General features: G+C 35.2%; 1 protein-coding gene across 10 annotated transcripts in view; it reads right to left on the bottom strand.

Annotated features, from left to right (window-relative positions):
- CDC42BPA (CDC42 binding protein kinase alpha) overlaps positions 1-22,515 on the bottom strand; it is a 372,601-nt gene that overhangs the window by 219,076 nt on the left and 131,010 nt on the right. For all 10 annotated transcript variants that reach the window (XM_072647658.1, XM_072647660.1, XM_072647659.1 and 7 more), the window contains one exon: positions 10,868-10,951. In XM_072647658.1, the coding sequence (XP_072503759.1) occupies positions 10,868-10,951 (84 nt within the window). The remainder of the gene's footprint in view (positions 1-10,867; positions 10,952-22,515) is intronic.

Below are 22,515 nucleotides of genomic sequence, written 5' to 3'. Positions count from 1 at the left end.
ATGCTTATGTCCTCCCATAAGTGTTCCTGAGAAAATCTATCCTATATTTCAGAGCCCTTCCTTTAAGACTTTTAAAATTTTATCCGAGATTGATATTAGATTATCAGCTCCTTTCCTTAATACACATTTTCTTGCAGATATCTTACAGATTACTTGTTTCATATAAGTCATCATTGATAAAATGCAGCAGCTTACTTGCACCTACTATGTGTCTCTTCATTGCTTTTTAGGTCAACCATATATCAGAGATCCTGGCAATCAGAGAACTTCAGCCATAACTGAAAGAATACTAGTGTGAAAAAATCAGATTTCCATTTCTAGAAACAGCCCAGATCAATAAAAGCACTATACAACTTCACAAATAAAATCTAATCCACTTTCCTTCATCTACTTATTAGGGTCATTTTCATCTACGATATCAGTCTAAGACATGCTTACACATGCTCCAACAGTTTAAGACATGTATTGCGGGTTAAATACTCATCCAATTGCAAAATCTGAGCAAAAGGTCATCGACTTGATCTTTTTTGTTTTGCTTTGTGAATTATAGTTTGATCAGTTTTGAGTGCCCATGGGCCACTAAGAGCTCCAGTAAGGGAGCCCTTTAGTATTATGAGGTTTGATATAATCAGTATAATGTTATCTACTAACAGTTGCATCTAGAGGATCTTCTCATCTAAAGGGAAACCTTCCATTTGAACTGCACTAAGGGTAGTCTTTGTTACAGTAGAGAAATCCAAAGTTAAATACTTAAATATTACCCAATATTAAATATTTAAAACCACTTAAAATGTGACTGCCCCCAAAATTTATAATTAGATAATTGTTTTACACAGTTATCTTTATAGTCTAGATCTGACAAAAATATTTTTATTTAGTCTCTCTTATTTCAATTCCTTTCTTAACTATCCTTAACTTCTTTCAAATTCAAGTATCTGTTCTCCATTCTTGCTACTTTTCACCTAGCTCTATCTTCACACAGTTACTCGTTTATTTTACCCAGTTCTAACAAATGAAGCACATTTCTTTCCCTACAGCCCTGCTAATAATTCATAGTGACAGAGAGAAGAACTGAACCTGGAACTGCTATGGGTAACTTCCCAGATGAGTAAACTCCCTCTATACGATGGTGCCTTCTCTGCAAATGATCACCTTAGAAAGTTGCCTAGGGCACTGAAATGTTAAATGACTTGTCTGTGTTCATAGAGACAAGATCTGAACCCAAGTCTTGCTCAATATGAAGCAACATCTTTGTCTTCTATGGTATACTATTTCTCATAACTCATATCCTGTCTAAAGCCTTCCTGGCTTACTGTTCTAAGAACTTTAATTGTACCTTTTTTTTCTTCTTTATCATACTATAGTCTGCTTTAGTCTTAACAATTCACTGACAAAATCAGAAATTTCTTTGTTCTTTATAAGCTTTAACATTAACCAAACATATAAATTTGTATAACTGTACCACTGAAATTTAATATTGTGAACAAATGGTCCAGCAAAAGCCGGTGTTGTAGGAAAATGTGACCTTCCCCTTACCTTCTCTAGCCCACCTACTCAGATCCCAGAGAGCGGCCTGAAGACACAGAATGAGCAAGCCCCAGGAAGCCCTTTCCTTACTCCCCATGGCCAAAGTTCCACTAAGCATTGTGTGTCCCCTGCCCCAGCTACAAAATGGCACTCTTGTTATCCACAGTCCCTAGAAATCAAAAATCACACACACATCAGAAGCATGGCTATTAACAACACCTGAATGAGAGTAGGGACTCAGTATGTACAATCCTTCAAGTAAGATACTGAAGATACTGTAAGGTCCATCATGCCATGCCATCTGCCTTGCTGACCTACCCTCCAGACCTGTTGTACTCTAAGGCTCCTAGGACTTGTCATCCACCCTGCCACAGCACCCTAAGTTTCCTGGCCCCGCAGCCAAGCTCTGCCATATGTGTTGTCTCTCCTTAACTAGAACATAAATTTCTTGAGAGAAGAAACTTTTTTTCTACTTGTGTCTAATGTTTAGTACATTGTTTGGCAGATAAGTAAGGACTTAAATGGGTTATTTTTTTCCTTCACTGATACTTTTCAAATGGATTTCTAAAATTCAAAAGTGCTTAACATACATCATAAAATATTTTATTAATCTTTGCAATTTGAACAAGTACTCAAATTGAATTTCTTAAATTCTTTTCTCCTACTCTATACCAGAAGTTAAGCAGCATAACTCAGCAACAGCTATACATTAAGAAAAATTAAACTTTTTCCCTATTAAAAATCACTTCCCTTAAAAATCCAATAGCCAAAAAATAAATTCCAGTTCCTATATGGTTAATATTATTTGCAGGGAATTACTGGTTTTTAAGGATGAGGAGTACAACTTGAGAATATTATTAGACTTATATGAACTAATGCAAAGTAAAGGAAGAAGAACAATGAAAACAATGTACATCATCACTACAACAATACGAATGGGAAAGAACATGAATAGCAAAGAACAATGGGACTGAATAATGCGCAATTATAACAACAAAACGAATCCCAAAGAAGACATGAAAATATTGACTTCTTGCTTTTTAAAGGAGAGATGTGGGCCTGCTGGTGTAGAACACTGTGTATGATACTCTAGAGTTTGTTGGAACGTTGTTAGTTTTGCTGAATTTTTTAAAATTTTGGATATGAGGTGATATAAATACAAAAGCTGTCAAAAATTCCTACTGAAGTTCTAGAAAAGCAAATGGACCACAAAAATAAACAAAAAGGGGGGTGACAAAAAGGGGGGGAGAACCACTGCTCTTGAAGATTAATGTAAAAATTATAGCTGATAGAGTCACAATGGAACTCTATAAATGCCAGCTAAGAGAGAGGGAAAGGGCCGTTACAGTTCAAAGAATAATAATGTTGTGGTTGAAACTAACTGTGTGGCCTTGTACAAAAGAAGGCACCACAATCTTTTTGGTGCTTCAGGTTCATGAACTTGACTTTGTCCTTGACCACTCACTTTCTTTGCCCTAAACATCAAATTAGTTGCTCAACTTTGCCTTTTCTACCTTCACAACATCTCACACAATTACCCCTTTTGTTCAGGCCCTCATTACCCTTTGCCTAGATTATTTCAACAGCTTCTCGATTGGTCTCCTTACCTTAAGTCTCACTGCCAAAGTAATGTTTCTTAACTTCAGATCTGATCATCTGACTCCCTTATTCACTCAACTCACACGGTTTCCTATGGTCTTCTAGGATAAAATACAAACTTTGTGTTTACCCGAAGCCTCACTCACTATACATTCCTTCCCCTCCCTTAGTCTGAGATTCAGTCAAATTGATCTTTTCTCTCCCCTTCATTCAAAGTACTCCATCTCCCATCTCAGCACTTTTTCAAAGGCTGTCCTACATGACTGCAATAAAATCCCTCTTTAGCTCTGCCTCACAGAGTTCCTTTGATGTTTTAAGACAAAGATCAGCCACCATATTCTAAGTGAAGTCTTTCTGGATTCTCCCAAGTGCTTATGCCTTCCCTCCCAAATTATCCTTTATTTAACTATTTTATATGTATATGGATTCACTTTTTATTTGTGTAGTCCTTACTTTTATATATAGTGTGTGATCCCTCTGATTAAAGCGTAAGCACACTGTGAACATGGATTGTTTCACTCTTTGTAACAGTACTCGCACAGTGCCTGACAAATAGTAGATAATAAAATAGTGGTTGACTGTTTCTCTGGAGTTCTATTTCCTTATTCTTAAAATGAGAGGGGCAGGCTAGGATCTGTTTGCCGGTCCTTCAATCCATTGACCCATAGGTTGACAAAAATTGCTTGCAGATTTTTACCAGTTTGCACAATATTTACTACAAAAGTTTCTTACTTCTAAAAAATTATAAATTAAACATATTCTTCTGTCTCTTTCCTTCTGCATGCTGTTTCTTCTACTCCATTCTCCCTGGATCGCCATTCTTGACAGTGACATATGGAGGTTTCAGAGGACAAAGAGAGCACCAAGAAGAATTTAGATAACTGACTGGTCTACAGTACAATGTCAGTTGGGAAAAATTAAATTTTTCGATTCCTAAGATTTCTTTCAGATTTAGCACTAAAGTTTTTTGAGCAAAATGCTGTGAATCAATACAGGGAATATAAGGTCCGAAAACAGTGAAAATGAAATTAATTTTACAGAGTAGTATGTATCTGTAATGATGAGATATAGGATATATAGGTAAATCTGTATCACAAACTATTATATATCATCAATATGATATCTCGGGGAAATGAAATTTAATGAATGAACAGATTTTCCAGGTATCTAATATAAGGATTTATACCCTTTAAATGCCCACTTTTAGGATATTTTTTAAAGGAAATATTACGTTACTTTTTCTGCACTCTTTGCTTTCCTTACAATAAAAGCCAGAGCCGTGCTGTAAAGATTTAATAACTAGCTTCTCCAAAAAAATGAAGGTACAACACACTGTTAAGTTTAATCTGCATTATTAACTTATTCTCCATCACTTTGAGTACAGAGCAGATAAACAACAAAATAATAAATCAAGCCCTGATTTTATTTCTAAGGTGTAAATGCTCCCAGACAATTATTTAACCATCAGCTTTCTAGCTGGAGCTGACTCCAGTACACCTTTACTAAAAGTTCACTTCATAACATAATAAGTGTTTGGGGTACCGTGAGAAGAAGCATTTTTGCCTAGCTCACCCAATACATCTATTCCATAACACACTACAAAAGACCAAACCAAATTCTGATCAGGAAAGTCAAGAAGAAATCACAATGAGTCATTTTTTTTCCAATACAGGGCAGTTTGAAGACACAGAGAAGTTTGCAGGGGAAGGAACTGGTGTCATCTGGTGGCTCTATTGTCCATTACCCAATATCCAGGGGTAAAGGAGCAGTCTCAAGTGTAGACCCATTCTAGCTATATATTGAGTAAGAAAAAAGTTAAACACAGCTGTATAGCTGCGTGCCCAAGAACAGAGCAGCATGTACTCAATTCTAGCCTTTGGTTTAAAATCTAATTCTGCAATGGAATAATTTAGTGCAGGAGTCCCAGAACAAAGGGGAGTTAAGCAGTTCAATCATTTCAAACCTGCAAAGCCTCCCAGTGAACCAAGAGTGACTAAATCTAGCAACAGTCTACTGAAATTCAACCACTGAAAAGTTAAGCGACCCACACTGGGTCAGGAATTTATACAGCTCAGACTAGAAAGGCACTGAACAGATCTCTCACACCAGATCACACTAATTTGGGAACACTGAAAACTTTGCAGGTCCCCAGACTGGGCTGTGAAAACAGTAGAAGAAGAAAAAAAATGCCAGAAGCTCAGGAAAGATATCCCTCTCCCCCCTCCCCAGAAGTGCTCAGAGTCCACCATAAAGGCCAGAGTAAAGAAGAAGAAAGGAAGAATGAGGTAAAAAGAAAAAAGAAGCCCACCATAAAGAAGTTCCTTGGCCATGGTGATAGGAAAGTTCAAGACACAAACACAGGAGAAGAGAATGACTTGAAAAAATCTACAAGGAAAGCCACAAAAAGAAAAATGTAAATTGGACACCAACCAAAAAGAATTCCTAGAAGAGTTCTTAAAAGATTTTTAAAACCAAATGAAGGATGCAGAGTCAGGATGGCAGAGTAACAAGTAGTATTTCTGTACAGATAGCTCAGCATACCTTGCTTCACAATAATTCAAAAAGAATACTAGACTGAATTCTGAGCAGGAAAATTTTTTAAAAGTAAAAGCAGATTGTTTTTGTTTGTTTGTTTTCCCAGCCAAAGGAAGCTTAGGAAGACAGAGAGGTTTGCTGATACTTGGAACCAGGGCATGCCAGAAGCATAGCATAGGGGCAAAATCAAGGAGCATTCTCATACCCAGTGACAGAAAAAGGACCAGGACAAGGTCTTGGGGCAGGAAACAACAGAAGAGAAAGAGATCCCGAGAAATCGCTGAACTAGTGGTGGGCATAAGAATAAGCGGCATTTCACAACTCGATCATACATTGCCCAGATTCCAGTCATGAATCCCAGGGAAAAAGAGCATTTATGAAGGAGCGAAGGCCCACTCTAGCAACATACTGAACAAGTTAAGGTCTGAGAAAGGTAGACTAGGTGACTGAGCCCAGAAGCAAAGCAGGAGAGATTGTTTAGCCTTTAACCAAGTGTCTGAGCCTGAAGTGGAATAATCAAGGCAAGAAGTTTCAGATCAAAGGGAAAACAGCAGTTTAGCTGCTCTGTGCAGAAACTTAGAGGACTAACAGTGACTACATCTAGCAGCAGTCAACTGAAACTCAAATATACACAAATAGATCCAAACCTGAGTCAGAAACTTGTAGAGCTTAGACTTGAAGGACATGAACAATCCGATTCCCAGATTACAACAATATTAAGAGCACTGAAAATGTGGCTGTCCCCAAACTGAGGTGGGAAAGTAGCAGAAAGGACAAAAGGTCAAGCCAGATATCACCCCAAAGTGTGCAGAGCCCAGAACCAACAAAATGTCCAAAGCCAAGGTATGATGGAAGAATGAGCAAAAACAAAACAAAACCACAGACCTATAAGCAAAGCTACAAAAAAAAATGCAGGTTGGATACAAGTCCAATAAGAATACTTTGAAGCATTAGTGTTTAAAAAAAGGTTTTGAAAATCAGATTAGAGGTCTGGAAGAATGATATGAAAAGAGAATTAACACCTTGGTAAAAGAGCTCCAAAAACTTATGGGAGAAAAATAACTCCTTGAAATAGAAATTAGCTAAATGAAAACTAATGATTCTGTAAGACATAAATAAAACAAAAGAAGAAAATGTAAAATAACTCATAAGAAAAACAAGTGACATGGAAAATGGATTGAAATATTCAGAGATAATAAGAATCATCAGACTACCTGAAAGCCATGAAAGAGAGACTAAGACAGCATGGCGTGCCCACATCAGAAAAGGTGCTGTTGTCCTTGAGCAAAGCAGAATTGAGACAGCACAAAGGAAACACAGGATGTGCAAATTTGGGTATTCATCCCAAATGTTCATGCGGATTATCTGTGCTCAATCTGTGATAGAGCATTGCTAGCTCCTGTCGTTCTGATCACCCATAGCCAGACACACTGAAATTTCACTTTTTCATGGTGATGTCACTTGGGTCCTCTTCGAAGAGGAAGGACAACAACCAGCCAACCAGCCAATCAGCCTACCCTCTGGCAATAATGTGTTATTTACCTTGTATATAGCATGCTTTGTATCTATTTGCACACTGTCTCTCCCAAGACTGTAAGGTCTTAGAGGAAAGGGACTGTCTTTTGCCTCCTTTTGTATCCCCAGTGCTTAGCAGATTGCCTAGAACATAGTAGGTGTTTAATGAAAGTTTATTGATTGATTGATAAACAATTTACACTGCCATTTTAAAATGTTTTTCTAAGAAGCAAAACTAAAATGCTCTTACAGAAAGCAGCATGGTACAGTGGAAAAATGAATGACTTTGGAGTCGGAGGATTTGGATTCAAATACTACATTCAAATACAATGAAATCTACAAGATCAACTATATGACCTTGGACAAATCACTTACCACTGGGTGGCATTGGTTTCTGCATGTGCAAAATGAGATGGTTAGAGCAAATGTCCTTTAAGGTCCCTTCTATATCTACACCTATGATACTACAAGTCAATGACAAAAAACTGCTCCATTTCCACAATCATATTCCTGGTAATTTCCTCTCTCTAACCATAATTTCTGTCCTTTGACCTGCATGACTCATTTCTGAAAATTTTCTTCATTAAAATCATTACTTTCAGTTGTTCAATCCTTTTCTACTCTTCTAGTCCATCATCCATGTTGTAGCTTCAGTTTCCCTCCCTTCAACATATGTAGATCATATGTAGATCAACTATATTACCAGATCACTCTGCTATACCATGGAATCCATCATCCACTAACTTCATTTTCACCTGCAGTTCTTCAGCAGCAGAAAACATAATCTGCCCAGGAACCACCTTGCAAGGATTGCTGCAGTAAATGATGAAACCTCAATGACTGGATTCATATTTGTAAAATTATGTTATATAATAGTAGCTGGTACCTCATGGTTGCAATGAAATTCTTTTCTTCTTTTCTTACTGATTCTCCACCACACTTCCCACAGTAGCTGCTGCATTTCTTTCAAACTCCTCTCCTCCCAACTATTAAAATTGCTCTTTAAGCAGGAAACTTCACTTATTTTACTAAGAAAACTATGGCCATTTAAAAAAATTTCCTCATTCCCCTTCCACCACAACCATCATCAACCATTGCTTCTATCATTTTTGCCTTTACCTTTACATTTAAAGGATGAAACAGCCCTCTTCCTTAGCAAACTGATTCATTCATCCACATCCTTAACCACAACCCTCCAGCTGCCTATTTCTAGGACACTGATTCATCAGTCTTCTTAAATCAACGCATTTGCACTTTCTTCTTCCTCTTTATCTACACACATACTCAATATTCCCCTAGAAAAAGAAAATATAGGAGGCAGAGCCAAGGTGGCAGAAAAATAGCAAGAAGCACACCCTAGCTTCCCCTGCTCCACTTTCTTTTTTAAAAATGCACTAGAATGAATTCTGATAGTAAAATTCAAGAAGTCACAGTGGCTTATCTTTCCAACCAAGGTCAGAATAGGGAGACAGAGAGGTCTCTAGGCACTTGGAGCAAGTTCTGGGCAGGAGTGACTGAGTAGAGCACTCCCCCACAGGAAGAGTCTGTACACCAGGGAAAGATGAGGTCCCAAACCCATACCAGGGCATGAAATGGGAACAGGTGACAACTGGCAGACTTATCACCCACTCCCCAAATCTGGATCAATGATACTTATAAGTTACATGGGAATAATATAGTACCTACCTTCCAGGACTGCCATGAGAATCAAATAATATAACATGCAGAAAGTACTTTGCAAAGTTTAAAATGCCATATACAAATTAGGTATAATGATTAACAATAATTATTAGAATAAATTTTTCAGTAATTTTTTTTATTCTGAACTTAAACACCAGAATAAATGAGCATTTCCTTACACATAATAGAACAGAAAATGATGTTTGCACATAAAACTGCAGGCCTCTACTGTATATAGCTGTCTTTCTATTTAGATATATACTGTTTATATAATAAGTTCAACCAATTATTTTCAAAGATGCCCTACTGGTCTACTATTCTTTCTGGCTTTTTTTTTATTCCCTACTTGCATCTTTTAAAATATGCTTTTCTTTCTTGTTTTTGGCTACCATAGCCCTTATTTTCCATCCCTGACAACCCCCTCCATTGTGGGAGAAGGGGAGGCCAAAAATTCTATTCAGTTAATATTTATCAAGTATCTTCTATATGTCAAACACTGTACTAAACATTGGGGATACAAAAGGAGCGAAAAAAAAATCTCTGCCCTCAAGGAGCTTACAGTCTAATCAGAATTGCTATAACAAATATGCATAGAAATAAGCAAAATAAAAATCCACACTGGTTATGTCCAACGAATTTGCATGTCATTTTGCACCTGAGTCCATGACCTTTCTTTCAGGAGGTACACAGCATGCTTTAACATCCTTTCTTTACAAACACGGTTGGTCAATCAGCATTCTTAAATATTTTAAAGCTGCTTTGCCTTACTGTGCTGTTGAATAAACTATTTTCTTGGTTCTACTCACTTCTCCCTTCATACTAGTCTTTCCAGGTTTCTCCAAAACCATTCCTTTCATTATTTCTAATATTCCATTACAGCCATGAAACATAATTTCTTATTAGTAGTAATAGTTATAACTAACCTTTATGTAGCACTTTAAGGCGCGTGAAGCACTTTACAAATATTACCTCATTTTATCGTCCAAAACCCTGAGAGGAGAGTGTTATTATTATCCACATTTTACAACTGAGGAAACTAAGACTGACGGCTTTAAGTGACTTGCCCAGGATCACAAAGTTATTAAGTATCTAAGACTGGATTTGAATTCAGGTTTTTCTGACTAGCCCCAGCACCTGACTGCATTGCCTAGCTGCCCAGACTAAACAATGCCTTGTTCGGTTACTGTTCAGTTGTTGGATATCTCCTTATCTTCCAGTTTGTCTTTAATCTCTTTGGGATTACAGGCCTGGTATCTCAGAGAGGATGTAGTATTTAGCAACTTTGGGAGCACAATTCCAAACTGTTTTCCAGAATAAGTGGACTAATTCACAGCTCCATCAACAACAGTTTATTAGTATGTTTGTCCTCTTAAATTCTCTCCAACAACTGTCATTTTCCCTTTTTTGTCACCTTTACTAGTCTGGTAGGTGTGGTGAGATGGAACTTCAAAGTTGCTCTAATTTGCATTTGTCTTGGAGTGGTTTTGTGGTATAGTAGAAAGGAAACTGAGGATCAGGCTTTAATGCTTCAATCTCCCTCATAAAGTAGGAGACAATTATCAGGAGGAAGAGAGGTAGGATGAGGGCTGAGGATTATGAGAAATTAATAGCTTATAACAATCAATACTAAGAATATAATAGAGAACTGATAAGAAATCAATGAAGGGAATGCCACCTCTCACTGACAGGCCAACCAGCAGTAGCTAATATAAAATTGTCTAGGTCTGGTCAGCATGGTCTCATGATTTCCTCTAGCAACATCAGGCAGCTAAAAAGAAGTGACTAAGTCCAATGGTGAAGTCTGCCTATGGTGGTTCATCAGCGGACAGGTATGGTAGTACAAAACAAAACAAAAGGGTCCAGAGGTAAAATAAAGAGTATGTGACTGAAGTGGTAGTACAAATAAATATTGGTTTTTCCTATTTGATAATCTCCCATCCTTATTTAAGAAATCATCATCTAAAAAAATTCCTAAGATAGTATATAAATATTCAAATATTTGGAATCTTACCTCTGCTCTTTTCAGCATTTCCCATTTATTCAGTATTTTCATGGCAAATACTTTATCGGCATTTTTTAGTTTTACGACAGCCACCTAGGAAAGAAGATAAAGGATGGAATTTAAAAATATGAAAATATATGACTGTGAATGACTTGACTATTCTCAACAATATAATGATGCAAGAAATTCCAAAAGACTTGTGATTTTAAATGCTATGGGCCTCTAGGGAAGGAACTGATGGTGGCTGAATACAGTCTGAAGCATACCATTTTTCATTTTCTTTTATTGATCTTTCTTCCACAGAATGACTACATGTATAACCTATAGCAGATTGCTTACCATCTCACGAAAGGGAGTGGGAAACGCAAGGAGGCATAGAATGTGGAACTCAAAACATAAAGAAAATAATGCTAAAAATTGTTTTCACATGTAATTGGGGAAAATAAAATATTATTTTTAAAAATATGTGAAAATATATACTTTGGGCAGTCATTGTTTTCCTTACATATAAGTAGAAATAAGTAGAATATCTCTAAACTTTTAGTCTTGCAGAGGATCTAGGACCTTATGTTTCTGACAGTCACAACAGTATAATACTAGACTATATTACCCATTGGCTAATCAGTAGTAATATTTCTGAGGGGAAAGGTACTGCATTTGGAAAGTGGTCATTAATAAATAAAATAAAAATAACAAAAGTATCTCTTTCAGGTTTCCTGATATTTTGCATTTACATCAAATAACTTCTATTACAACGTGGACTTCAACCAAAATTTACAATATTAAAAAATTAAGTATGAACAATAAATTCTAACAAATTTAAGCGGAAATGCCAGCAGTCAAAATAAGTATATTTAATGAATATGGCATTTTAATTGATACGAAATAAACAAAAAAAATCCAATTTTTCACATTCTACAAAAAATGGACAATTTTCAGTTGGCTATCAAAGCACAGACATTCCTTTCAGAAGAATGTAATTTAACTAGATGTCTCAAGTTTATTATAGACTCCAAAAATAATACCTTTAAATGGCAAGATTTATACCTGTCTCCTGCAACAAAAATACTCATCAACCTACCACCCATCTGGAAACAAAATAAATACAGAATCACTCATACATTTACATTCATATATGAATGAGTGAGAACACAGGGAAAAGAGCACTAGAATCTGAAGACTCAAGTTGGAGTTCAAACTCTTGAAAGACATGAGCCAAATAATAATAATTTAACCTATAAGTAAAAAGGACGATATTAATGTCTGCCCTACATGATTCTTACAAAGATGTGATCTTGAAAGGGTTTTGCAAATCTTAAAGCCTTAGCATCATCATCATGATCAAGTATTAAGTCTTAAGCCTACTTCAACCACAAACATGCAATGTGTCCTTGGGTAAATCATTTGTCTTCTCAGGACCTCAATAAAATGAGAAAGTTAAAATAATCACCTCTAAGATCCCTTCTAGCTCTTAAAATTATATCCCTGAATATATCACATGTTTTCTAAGACTTGAATACATATACTTTCTTCTCTACACATCCATAGAATGTTTCAGAGGACCAGTCTAAGGTAAGCCTAGCTATTTCACTAGCAGCCAGGTCACTTGATGATGGATTATTTGATAATAGCAACACAGAAATAAAGAAAAATAACAAAATGGATATCAGGGCTATACAGCCACTTTATGCTTCTTCACTGATAGAAGAATGGGGGTGGGGTAGGAAAAGGGGTAATAAGAATGACACAGTTATTAAATTGTTAGATCATATATAAACTTTAACTTGGATACAGTCAATGTGAGATCTTTGCCAAATGACTAAAGAGTGGAAATAATACTGGAGAAACTAAATAAAATCAATCCTGACTCTTGTGATAAATGAAATGAGAAAAACAAAGGAAGTTGAAACTATATGCCATTATGGCTCACAACAGCTGGTAGAGTGGGGTTTACTGTGCATTTGAGAGCAACAGGAAATAACATTTCACTGAATATTTAGTCACTTTGCACTGCAGAGCTCCAAAGTATTTGCAAAAAGACTACAATGAAAATAATTGTAGCCTAACAGCCAATCAACAAAAAAAATTTAAACACCTCTTTAAAAGGCACTGTATTAGGTGCTGGGAATACAAGTACAAAGAATTAAACAATCCTTTTCCCCTATATAACTAATAAGCAAGACAAATATATACCTAAGTACATGCAGAATAAGTACAAATCACTACACAAAATAGTTTGAGAGAGGGGACACTAAAGTAATTTGAGGAGTGGGGGAGGATGAGGAAAGACTCCATATAGAAAGTGACATTTAAGCTATGTCTTTTAAGGAAAAGGAGGATTCTGTGAAGCAGAGTTGAAAAGGAAGTGATATCCAGGCACAGAGGATGACTACTGAAAATGCATGTTGAGGGTAACTGAGTGTCAGGTGTGAAGAACAGAAAGAAGAGTAATTTGGCTGTTACAGAGTACAGGATAAGAAGTAATGAACAATGAAGCTAGAAAAATATGCTGGAACCAAGCAAATGAATTACTGATAACAAAAAATGGACTATGGACAGACTAAAGGCCACAGACAAAAGACTACAATAATTTCATATATAATTTTAATCAATAAAAGTAAATTGTCATTAATCACATTTTTAAAAAATAAAAAAAACTCATATAATTATATCCTAAGTACAGAAAACACCTTTGACAAAGTATAACATTCATTCTAAAAACCCTAAAGCAAGAGCATATAAAAGCATTTTCTTTATACACACATGTATGTGCACACATATACATACTGCATATATTTTATGGATACACACACATATTTCCCTACTCCTGCAAAAATCTAAAAAAGAATCAGAATGAATAATGATAAAAAAATCAAATGAGAAAATACATTAAGAGCCTTGATCCACCTTGAGAATTGCACAGAAAGTAAACCAGAAACTCAAGGACTATATTGAAAAGGAAACCACCAGAAATGTCAGTGCTGGTGAAGGCTAATATCACAGAAACCTCCCAATGTGACTAGAGACACTTACAGCCTACAAAATTATCAGATGCAGTGAAAACAGAGAGGTCTACCAAGAAAGTCTCAGGGGTGTACAGAAACCCTAAGTGTGAACTTTCAAAGTCAATGAGAAAGCAGAGACACATTGGGGAGTAATAGTACTCAGACCAGTATCCCTCAAGTCCAGAAGCTCCAAAGAACCTAGTGATCTTCCCTGAAATACTGTGTGTTAAAGATACAATATTCTGAAAAATCAAGAATTTTCTTGGGGGGGGGAGGGGCGAGACAGAAGGGAATAAAACCTATTGCTGTTCTTAGTGTGAAGGAACCATGCGCTACACAGTTTTCAGTAGAAACCTAGGTAACCTAGGTCAAGAACAAGTAGGGTCAATAATCCCAAAAAAGTTCAGGAAGGTGCACACTCTGACCTTGGCACTAAACCCCAGTTAAGGACCTAAGGTAGGCTCTAAAAGCTTAATATAGATACAGAAATGGCCAAAAATCCAATCTTAACAACTGCAAGCAGAGATTCAAAGGGAAAAATGTATTTTCTACCATGAATACATGAATACCTACAAGAAATGGACTTTTAAAATAGAATAAAAGCTCTTGAGGAAAGACCTAGAAGAAAAATAATATAGAAAACACCAACACGTACTCTAATCCAGTGAAATTGGCCTCGAGTCTTGGCTCTGGTCATTTTCTCTGGCTATCCCTCAAGCCTGGAGTACTTTCCCTCCTCTGCTCTAATTACTGACCTCTTTAGTTTCCTTCAAGTCTCAAAATACCACCTTCAACAGGAAATCTTCCCTAACCCCTCTTAATTCTAGTGCCTTGCCTCCATTAATTTTTTTCCTATTTATCCTATATATAGTTTGAGACATATAGATATATATGTATGTTGTATATATATGTGTGTGTACATATATATGTACATGTATGTGTACCTATGTTTGCATGCAAGGAGACAGAAGCTCCTTGAGGATATGGACTGTCTTTTGCTATTTTTTATATCCCCAGCACTTAGCACAGTACCTGGCACATAGTAGGCACTTAATAAACACTTACTTATTCAATAAGTAATGGATTCTGTGAAAATTAGAATAGACCAAAATGAAATCAATAACTGTATAATAAAAAGAAAGATTAAAATTAAAACTGAGGAAAAATACATAATTGAAATTAAATTTTAAAATTAGAAAACAGGTCAAAGAGAAATTATTTTACAATCATCAAATTCTCTGAAAACCAAGATCAAGAGAAAAACCTAGAAATAATATTTCGAAAAATTATAAAAGATTTATTAGAATCAGAAAAACAATGACTCCACCAATCATTTCCTGAAAGAAACTCCAAAATGAAAAGTCCCTATGACAAATTGGCCAAAATCCAGAGCTTCCAAATCAAAGAAAAAATACCAACCCAAAATCATAATTTACCATTCTATATTGCTTATTCTTTAAAGTATATAATTCAAAATATTACAATGAAAATAGTCCCTACTTTCAAGGTGCTTGTACTGTTTTAAGGACAACAATATGTATATAAATAATTGTATACAAAATAAATGCAAAGGAATGGGGGAAGGTGAGGATGCAGAGCATTCATAGCTCAAGGGAGCAGGAAAAGCTTCCTGTAGAAAGTGATGCTTTTACAGAGTTTTGAATGGATTCTCAGAGGGGATAATGAAGCAGTCATTCCCCAACTGATGGGCATCCCCACAATTTCCACTTCTTTGCTACCAAAAAAAAGAACTGCTATAAATATTTTTCTACAAGTGGTTTCCTTCCCCTTTTTAAAGATCTCTGTGATACAGATCTAGTAGTGGTATTGCTGAATCAAAAGTATTCAGTTCTGTAACACTTTGGACATGGTTCCAAATTACTCTCCAGATAGTTGGACCAGTTCACAACTCCACCAACAATGCATTAGCATTCCAATTTTGTCACACCTTCTCCAACATTTATCATTTTTCCTTTTTGTCAATATTAGCCAATCTTATAGGTGTGAGGTGGTACGCCAGAGTTTTTAATTTGCACTTGCATTTTTCAAATATATAATGATTTACAGCACTTTTTCATATGACTAGAGATAGCTTTAATTTCTTCATCTAAAAACTGCCTGTTCATATCAATTGGGTAATGACTTGTATTCTTACAAATTTGATTCAGTTCTCTATATATTTGAGAAACGAGGCCTTTATCAGAAATATTGGCTATAAAATTTGTTTCCCAGTTTTCTGCTCTCCTTCTAATCTTGGTTTAATTAGCTTTGTTTATGCAAAAACTTTTTAAATTTAATGTAATAAAAATTATCCATTTTGCATTTCATAATGCTTTCTATCTCTTGTTTGGTCATAAATTATTCACTTCTCTATAGAGCTAACAGGTAAACTATTACTTCCTCTCCTAATTTGCTTATGGTACTGACCTTTATGTTTAAATCATGTACTCATTTTCGCCTTATCCTAGTGTACAGGGTGAGATGTTGGTCTATATTTAGCTTCTGCAATACTATTTTCCTGTTTTCCCAGCAATTTTTCTCAAATAGTGAATTCCCAAAAGGTAGAGTCTTTTGAGTTTATCAAACATTAAATTATTATAGTCATTGACTATTTTGTCTTATGTACCTAACCTATTCCATTGATCCACCTTCTAGTTCTTAGCCAGTACCAAATAGTTTTGATGATTGCCTCTTTATAATATAGTTTTAGATCGAGTGTAACTAGACTACCTCCTTTTGCAATTTTTAAATTGATTCCCTTGATACTCTTGGTCTTTTGTTCTTCCAGATGAATTGTGTCATTTTTTTTCCTAGCTTTATCAAATTTTTTTTTCTTGTTTCATTGGTATGGCACTGAATAAACTGATTTGGATAGAACTGTCATTTTTATTACATTAGCTCAATCTACCCATGAGCAATTGATATTCTTTCAATTGTTTAAATCTGACTTTACTTCTGCGAAAAGTGTTTTGTAATTCTGTTCATATACTTCCTGTATTTGTCTCGGCAGTTAGGCTCCCAAATATTTTATATTGTTCGCAGTTATTTGAAATAGAATGCCTCTTTATATCTCTTGCTGCTGAGCTTTGATAGTATTATATAGAAATGCCAATAAGTTATATGGATTTATTTTATATCCTACAACTTTGTTAAAGTTGTTAATTATTTCAAGTAATTTTTTAGTTAATTCTCTAGGATTCTCTAAGTATATCATCAGATCATCTGAAAAGAGGGATAGTTTTATCTCCTCATTACCTACTCTAATTCTTTCAATTTCTTTTTCTTCTCTTATTGGTAAAGCTAAAATTTCTAGTACAATATTGAATAATAATAGCGATGGCAGGCATCCATCCTTGTTTCACTACTGATCTCACAGGGAAAGCTTCTAGCTCATAGGTTCCCAGAATGGATGATACTGCCCCCTGTGGGGCACTGGAATGATTTGGGTGAGAGAGGTTGCAATAATAGCCTTGGGTACAATTGGGAGGAATTAAATAAATATAAGGGGGTAATAGAAACAAGGAAAGAAGAAAAGGAAAATTTGAAGAACCCTTCATACATGTTTCATCTGTTATATAACAGAGTTAAAATCACAGTGATTGATTACATTATTTTCCAATAAACATACAAAATGCAAGTTATAATTGATCAGTGGTCAAGTCTGCTGACTGGTCTTAACAAGCAAGGGTTGACAGGCTACTTACTATATTGCACATTGTGGGGAAGTCCAGTATGCATCAGCAAGAATATGTAAACGTAATGACTTGTTTACAAATCCGATACCATATAGTTATGTGACATAATATTGTATCACCAAAATTTCAATGCCCCCACAATTTTACAATAAATTATTAAATTTAAGACACATCATTTTTTTAAAAATCTATATTTTTACAAAATGATGTAATTTTTAAAAAAATTGTTAAAGGATTAAAAATCAGACTTCCAGGGGGAGCTAAGTAATTTATTTTTTTGAAAAGTGGACATTAGGCCAAATATGTTTGAGAACTTCTGTTGCAGCTTATCCCCATTAGAGATAATGTTTGCTGGTTTTGGAAACATACTATTATTTAGGAAAAAGCTCCATTTATTCCTACGCTCCCTAATGTCTTTAATAGGAATGGGTGCTGTATTTTGTCAAAAGCTTTTTCTGCATCTATTGAGATAAGCATATAATTTCTGTTAGTTTTGTTACTGATATGGTCAATTATTCCGATAGTTTTCCTAATATTGAACCAGGACTGCATGTCTGGTATAAACCTCCCCTGGTCATAATATATTAACTTGGTGACAAATTGCTATAATCTTTTTGCTAATATTTTATTTAAATTTTTTGCAATGATATTCATTAGGGAAATTGGTCTATAATTTTCTTTCTCTGTTCTGGCTATTCTTGGTTTAGGTATGAGCACCATATCTGTGTCATAAAAAGAATCAGGTAAAACTACTATAATTATTTTTCCAGTTTACATACTATTGAAATTAACTATTCTTTAAATGTGGGGTAAAATTCACTTGTGAATCTATCTGGCCCTACCTAAAGATTTTTTTCTTAGGGAGTTGATTTATGTCTTGTTCAATTACTTTTTCTAAAATGGGGTTAAGTATTTTACTTCCTCTTCTGTTGATCTAGGCAATATATATTTTTGAAAATATTCATCCATTTCACTTTTTTTAGATTTATTGGCAAGCAGCTGGGAAAAATAGCTCCTAATTATTACTTTAATCTCTTCACTGGTGGTGAATTCACCCTTTTCATTTTTGATACTGTTAATCTGGTTTTTCTCTTTCTTTTTCTTAATCAAATTAACCAAAGATATATCTCTTTGATTGTTTCTTTCATTAAACCAGCTCTTAGTTTCATTAGTTCAACAGTTTTTGTACTTCCAATTTCATTAATCTTGCCTTTTGTTTTCAGAATTTCTAATTTGGTGCTTAATTGGGAATTTTAATTTGTTCTTATTCTAACTTTTTTAGTTGCATGCCCAATTCATTTATCTCCTCTTTCTCTCTTTTATTCATGTAAGCCTTTAGAGATATAAAATTTTCCTTAAGAACTGTTTTTGCTGCAGGCCATAAGTTTTGGCATCTCATCCAATTATTGTTGTTCTCCTTAATAAAATTATTTTTCTGTGACTTCTCTTTAGGATTAGATTATTGAGTTTCCAATTAATTTTTAGTCTTTCTATGGCCCTTTATTACATGTGATTTTTACTGCATCATAATCTGAAGAGGTTGCATTTAATATTTCTGCTTTTCTTCACTGGTTTTCATGCCCTAATAAATGGTCACTTTTTTTGTGGAGGTGTATATTCCTCTCTATCTCCATTCAGTTTTCTCCAGAAATCAATCATATATAAGTTTTCTAAAATTCTATTCACCTTCTTTTTTCTTGTTTTTGTTTTTGGAAGGTTAGATTTATCTAGTTCTGATAGGGGGAGGTTGAGGTCCCTCAGTAATATAGTTTTATTGTCTATTTCTTCCTGTACTTCATTTAACTCCACCTCTAATAATTTGGATAATATACCACTTGATGCATATATGTTTAGCACTGATACTACTTCATTGCCCATGGTACCTTTTAGCAAGATGCAGTTTCCTTCCTTATCTCTTTTAATTAGATTTATTTTTGCTTTTTCTTTGCCTGAGATTAGAATTGCTATCCTTGCTTTTATTACTTTAGCTGAAGCATAATATATTCTGCTCTGGCTTTTTACTTGTGCATCTCTGTGTGTATCTCTCTGCTTCAAACGTGTTTCTTGTAAACAATACACTGTAAGATTCTGGTTTTTAATCCACTCTGCTATCCACTTCTGTTTTATGGGATAGTTCATCCCATTCACATTCATAGTTATGATTACTAACTGTGTATTTCCCTCCATCCTATTTTTCCCCATTTATACTTTTCTCTCTCCTTTTACCCTGTCCATCCTCACCAATGTTTTGCTTCTAACTGCTACCTCCCTCAATCTGCCCTCCCTTCTATAAGCCCCCTTTCCTTTTCTTTCCCCTTTCCCCTCCTCCTCCCTTTTTCTTTCCCCTTTCTGCTCCTACTTCCCTATAGAATAAGATAAATTTCGATACCCAACTATTTCCTCTTTGAGACAAATCTGATGAGAGAAAAGTTTAAACAATACTCATCCCCCTCTTTTTTTCCTCTACTGTAAAAGGTCTTTTGTGCCTGTTCATGTGATATAATTTGCCCTATTCTGCCTCCTGCTCTCTTCTCTCAGTAGAATCCTTTTTTCATCCCTTTTTTATATCATCACATCAAAGTCAACTTATACTCACACCATTTGTCTATGAGTACCTCCTCTAACTGCCTTAATAAAAATAAAATTCTCAAGAGTTACAAGTATCATCTTCTCATATGGGGACATAAACAGTTTAAAGTTAATGAAGTTTTTTTTTTCTTTCCTCTTTACCTTTTTATGTTTCTCTTGAGTCTTGAAATTGAAGACTGAATTTTCTGTTCAGCTCTGGTCTTTTCATCAGGAATGTTTGAAAGTCCCTTATTTCACTGAATACCCAGTTTTTCCCCTGAAAGATTATTCTCAATTCTGCTGGGTAGTTGATTCTTGGTTGTAATCCAAGCTCCTCTGCCTTCTGGAAAACCATACTGCAAGCCCTCTGATCCTTTAATGTAGAAGATGCTAAGCCTGACTGTGACTTCATAGTATTTGAATTTGTTATTTTTTTTTCTGGTGGTCTGCAGAATTCTCTCCTTCCCTTGATAATTCTGAGATCTGGCTACAATACCCCTTGCAGTTTTCATTTGGAGATCTCTTTCAGGAAGTGACTAGTAGATTCTTTCAATGACCATTTTATCATCTGATTTTAGGATACCAGGGCAGTTTTCTTTAATAATTTCTTGAAAGATTTATAGGCTCTTTTTTTCATCATGGCTTTAAGGTAGTCCAATAATTCTTAAATTACCTCTCCTGGATGTATTTGCCAGATCAGTTGTTTGTCTAATGAAGTATTTTACATTTTTTTCTATTTTTTCATTCTTTTTACTTTTTTTGACTGATTCTTGATGTCTCATAGAGTCATTATTCTAATTTAGTGTCCAATTCTAATTTTTAAGAAATTATTTTCTTCAACTAGCTTTTGTACCTCCTCTTCCACTGGCCATTTCTTCTTTTAAAGGAGCTGCTTTCTTCAGTGGTTCCCTGCCCCCTCCCCCCAATTTGGTCAAATGTATTTTTGGATAAATCATTTTCTTTGATTTTTGTCCTTTCTTTGCCAAGCTGTTGACTCTTGCATACCTCCTATTTCTTTTCCCAAATTTTTTTTCTACCTCGCTTATTTGACTTTTAAAATCCTTCTTGAGCTCTTCCAAGAAGGTTTTTTGGTCTTGGGACCAACTCATATTTCCCTTTGAGGTTTCCCATGAAGATATTCTGACAATGTTGTTCTCTTCTGAGTACATGTTTTGATTTTCCCTGTCACCATAGTAATGCTCTAAGGTTAGGGCTCTTTTTTGTTTCTTACTCATCTCTTACCTATTTTGTGGCTTTTAAAGTTAAGCTCTGTTCCTGGGGCACAGTCCCAAGATTTATATGCTGAGGGCCAGGGGCCTGGTCACTGGCTTTATGTGCTGGAGATCAGGTCTTGGCAGTTTGCTTACTGTGCTGGGATAGCCTGGTTTAGTCCAGACTGTTGTTGTTTGGGTTCCAGGGTGGGCAATTTGCCTTCTGTGATGAGGCTGGAGGCCTCATAGCTGGCCTGATATGCCACCGACCTGATGAGCCAGGATCAAGGGGTCTTGGTTGCTGATCTGTGCTGTGGCTAAGAGCTGGATCTAACTTGTCCAGACACCATCTGCACTGGGCTGTGCCTCCCTTTTACACAAGTGAGACAAGACTTTCCTGAAGTCTTTCCAAGTTATCTTAACCTGGAAAATTGTTTCATTCTGTCTTTCTTGTAGGTTCTGTAATTCCAGAATCCACTTAGAGGTTTGATTTAATGTTGTTTCAGAGATAACTCTGACAACTTCCTGGCTTCTCTCCATTCCTCAAGAAGTTAAGGAGATGACTAAAATTTTAGAAAAGTTAGATATGCTAGACCTCTGAGGAAACTGAATAGGAACAGAAATGAATATATCTTTTTCTCAGCAATACATGGCACCTACACAAAAATGGACCATGTATTAGGCCATAAAAACCTCACAACTAAGTACAAAAAAAGCAGCAATATTAAATACATTCTTTTCATAACATGATACAATGAAAATTACATTCAATAAAGGGTTGTGGAAACAGATTTAAAATAGAAAATTAATAATTCTAAAGAATGAGTGATCAGATAACAAATTACAGAAACAATAATTTCATTAAAGACAATGACAACAATGAGACAATATACTGAAATTTATGGCATACAGTCAAAGCAGTACATAGGAAAAAATTTACATCTCTAAATGCTTACATCAGTAAAATAGAGAGAGAATAAATCAATGAATTGGGTGTACAACTAAATAAACTAAAGAACAAATTTAAAATCTTCAAATAAACACCAACTGAAAATTCTGAAAATCAAAGGAGAGATTAATAAAATTGAAAGTAAAAAAGCCAATGAACTAATAAATAAAACTAGAAGATGGTCTTATGCCAAAAACAATAAAGTAAATAAACCAGTCATTAATTTGAT

Source organism: Notamacropus eugenii, chromosome 2 (genome assembly GCF_028372415.1).
Source record: "Notamacropus eugenii isolate mMacEug1 chromosome 2, mMacEug1.pri_v2, whole genome shotgun sequence".
Classification (NCBI taxonomy): domain Eukaryota; kingdom Metazoa; phylum Chordata; class Mammalia; order Diprotodontia; family Macropodidae; genus Notamacropus; species Notamacropus eugenii.
This window is presented reverse-complemented; position numbering and strand designations above follow the sequence as displayed.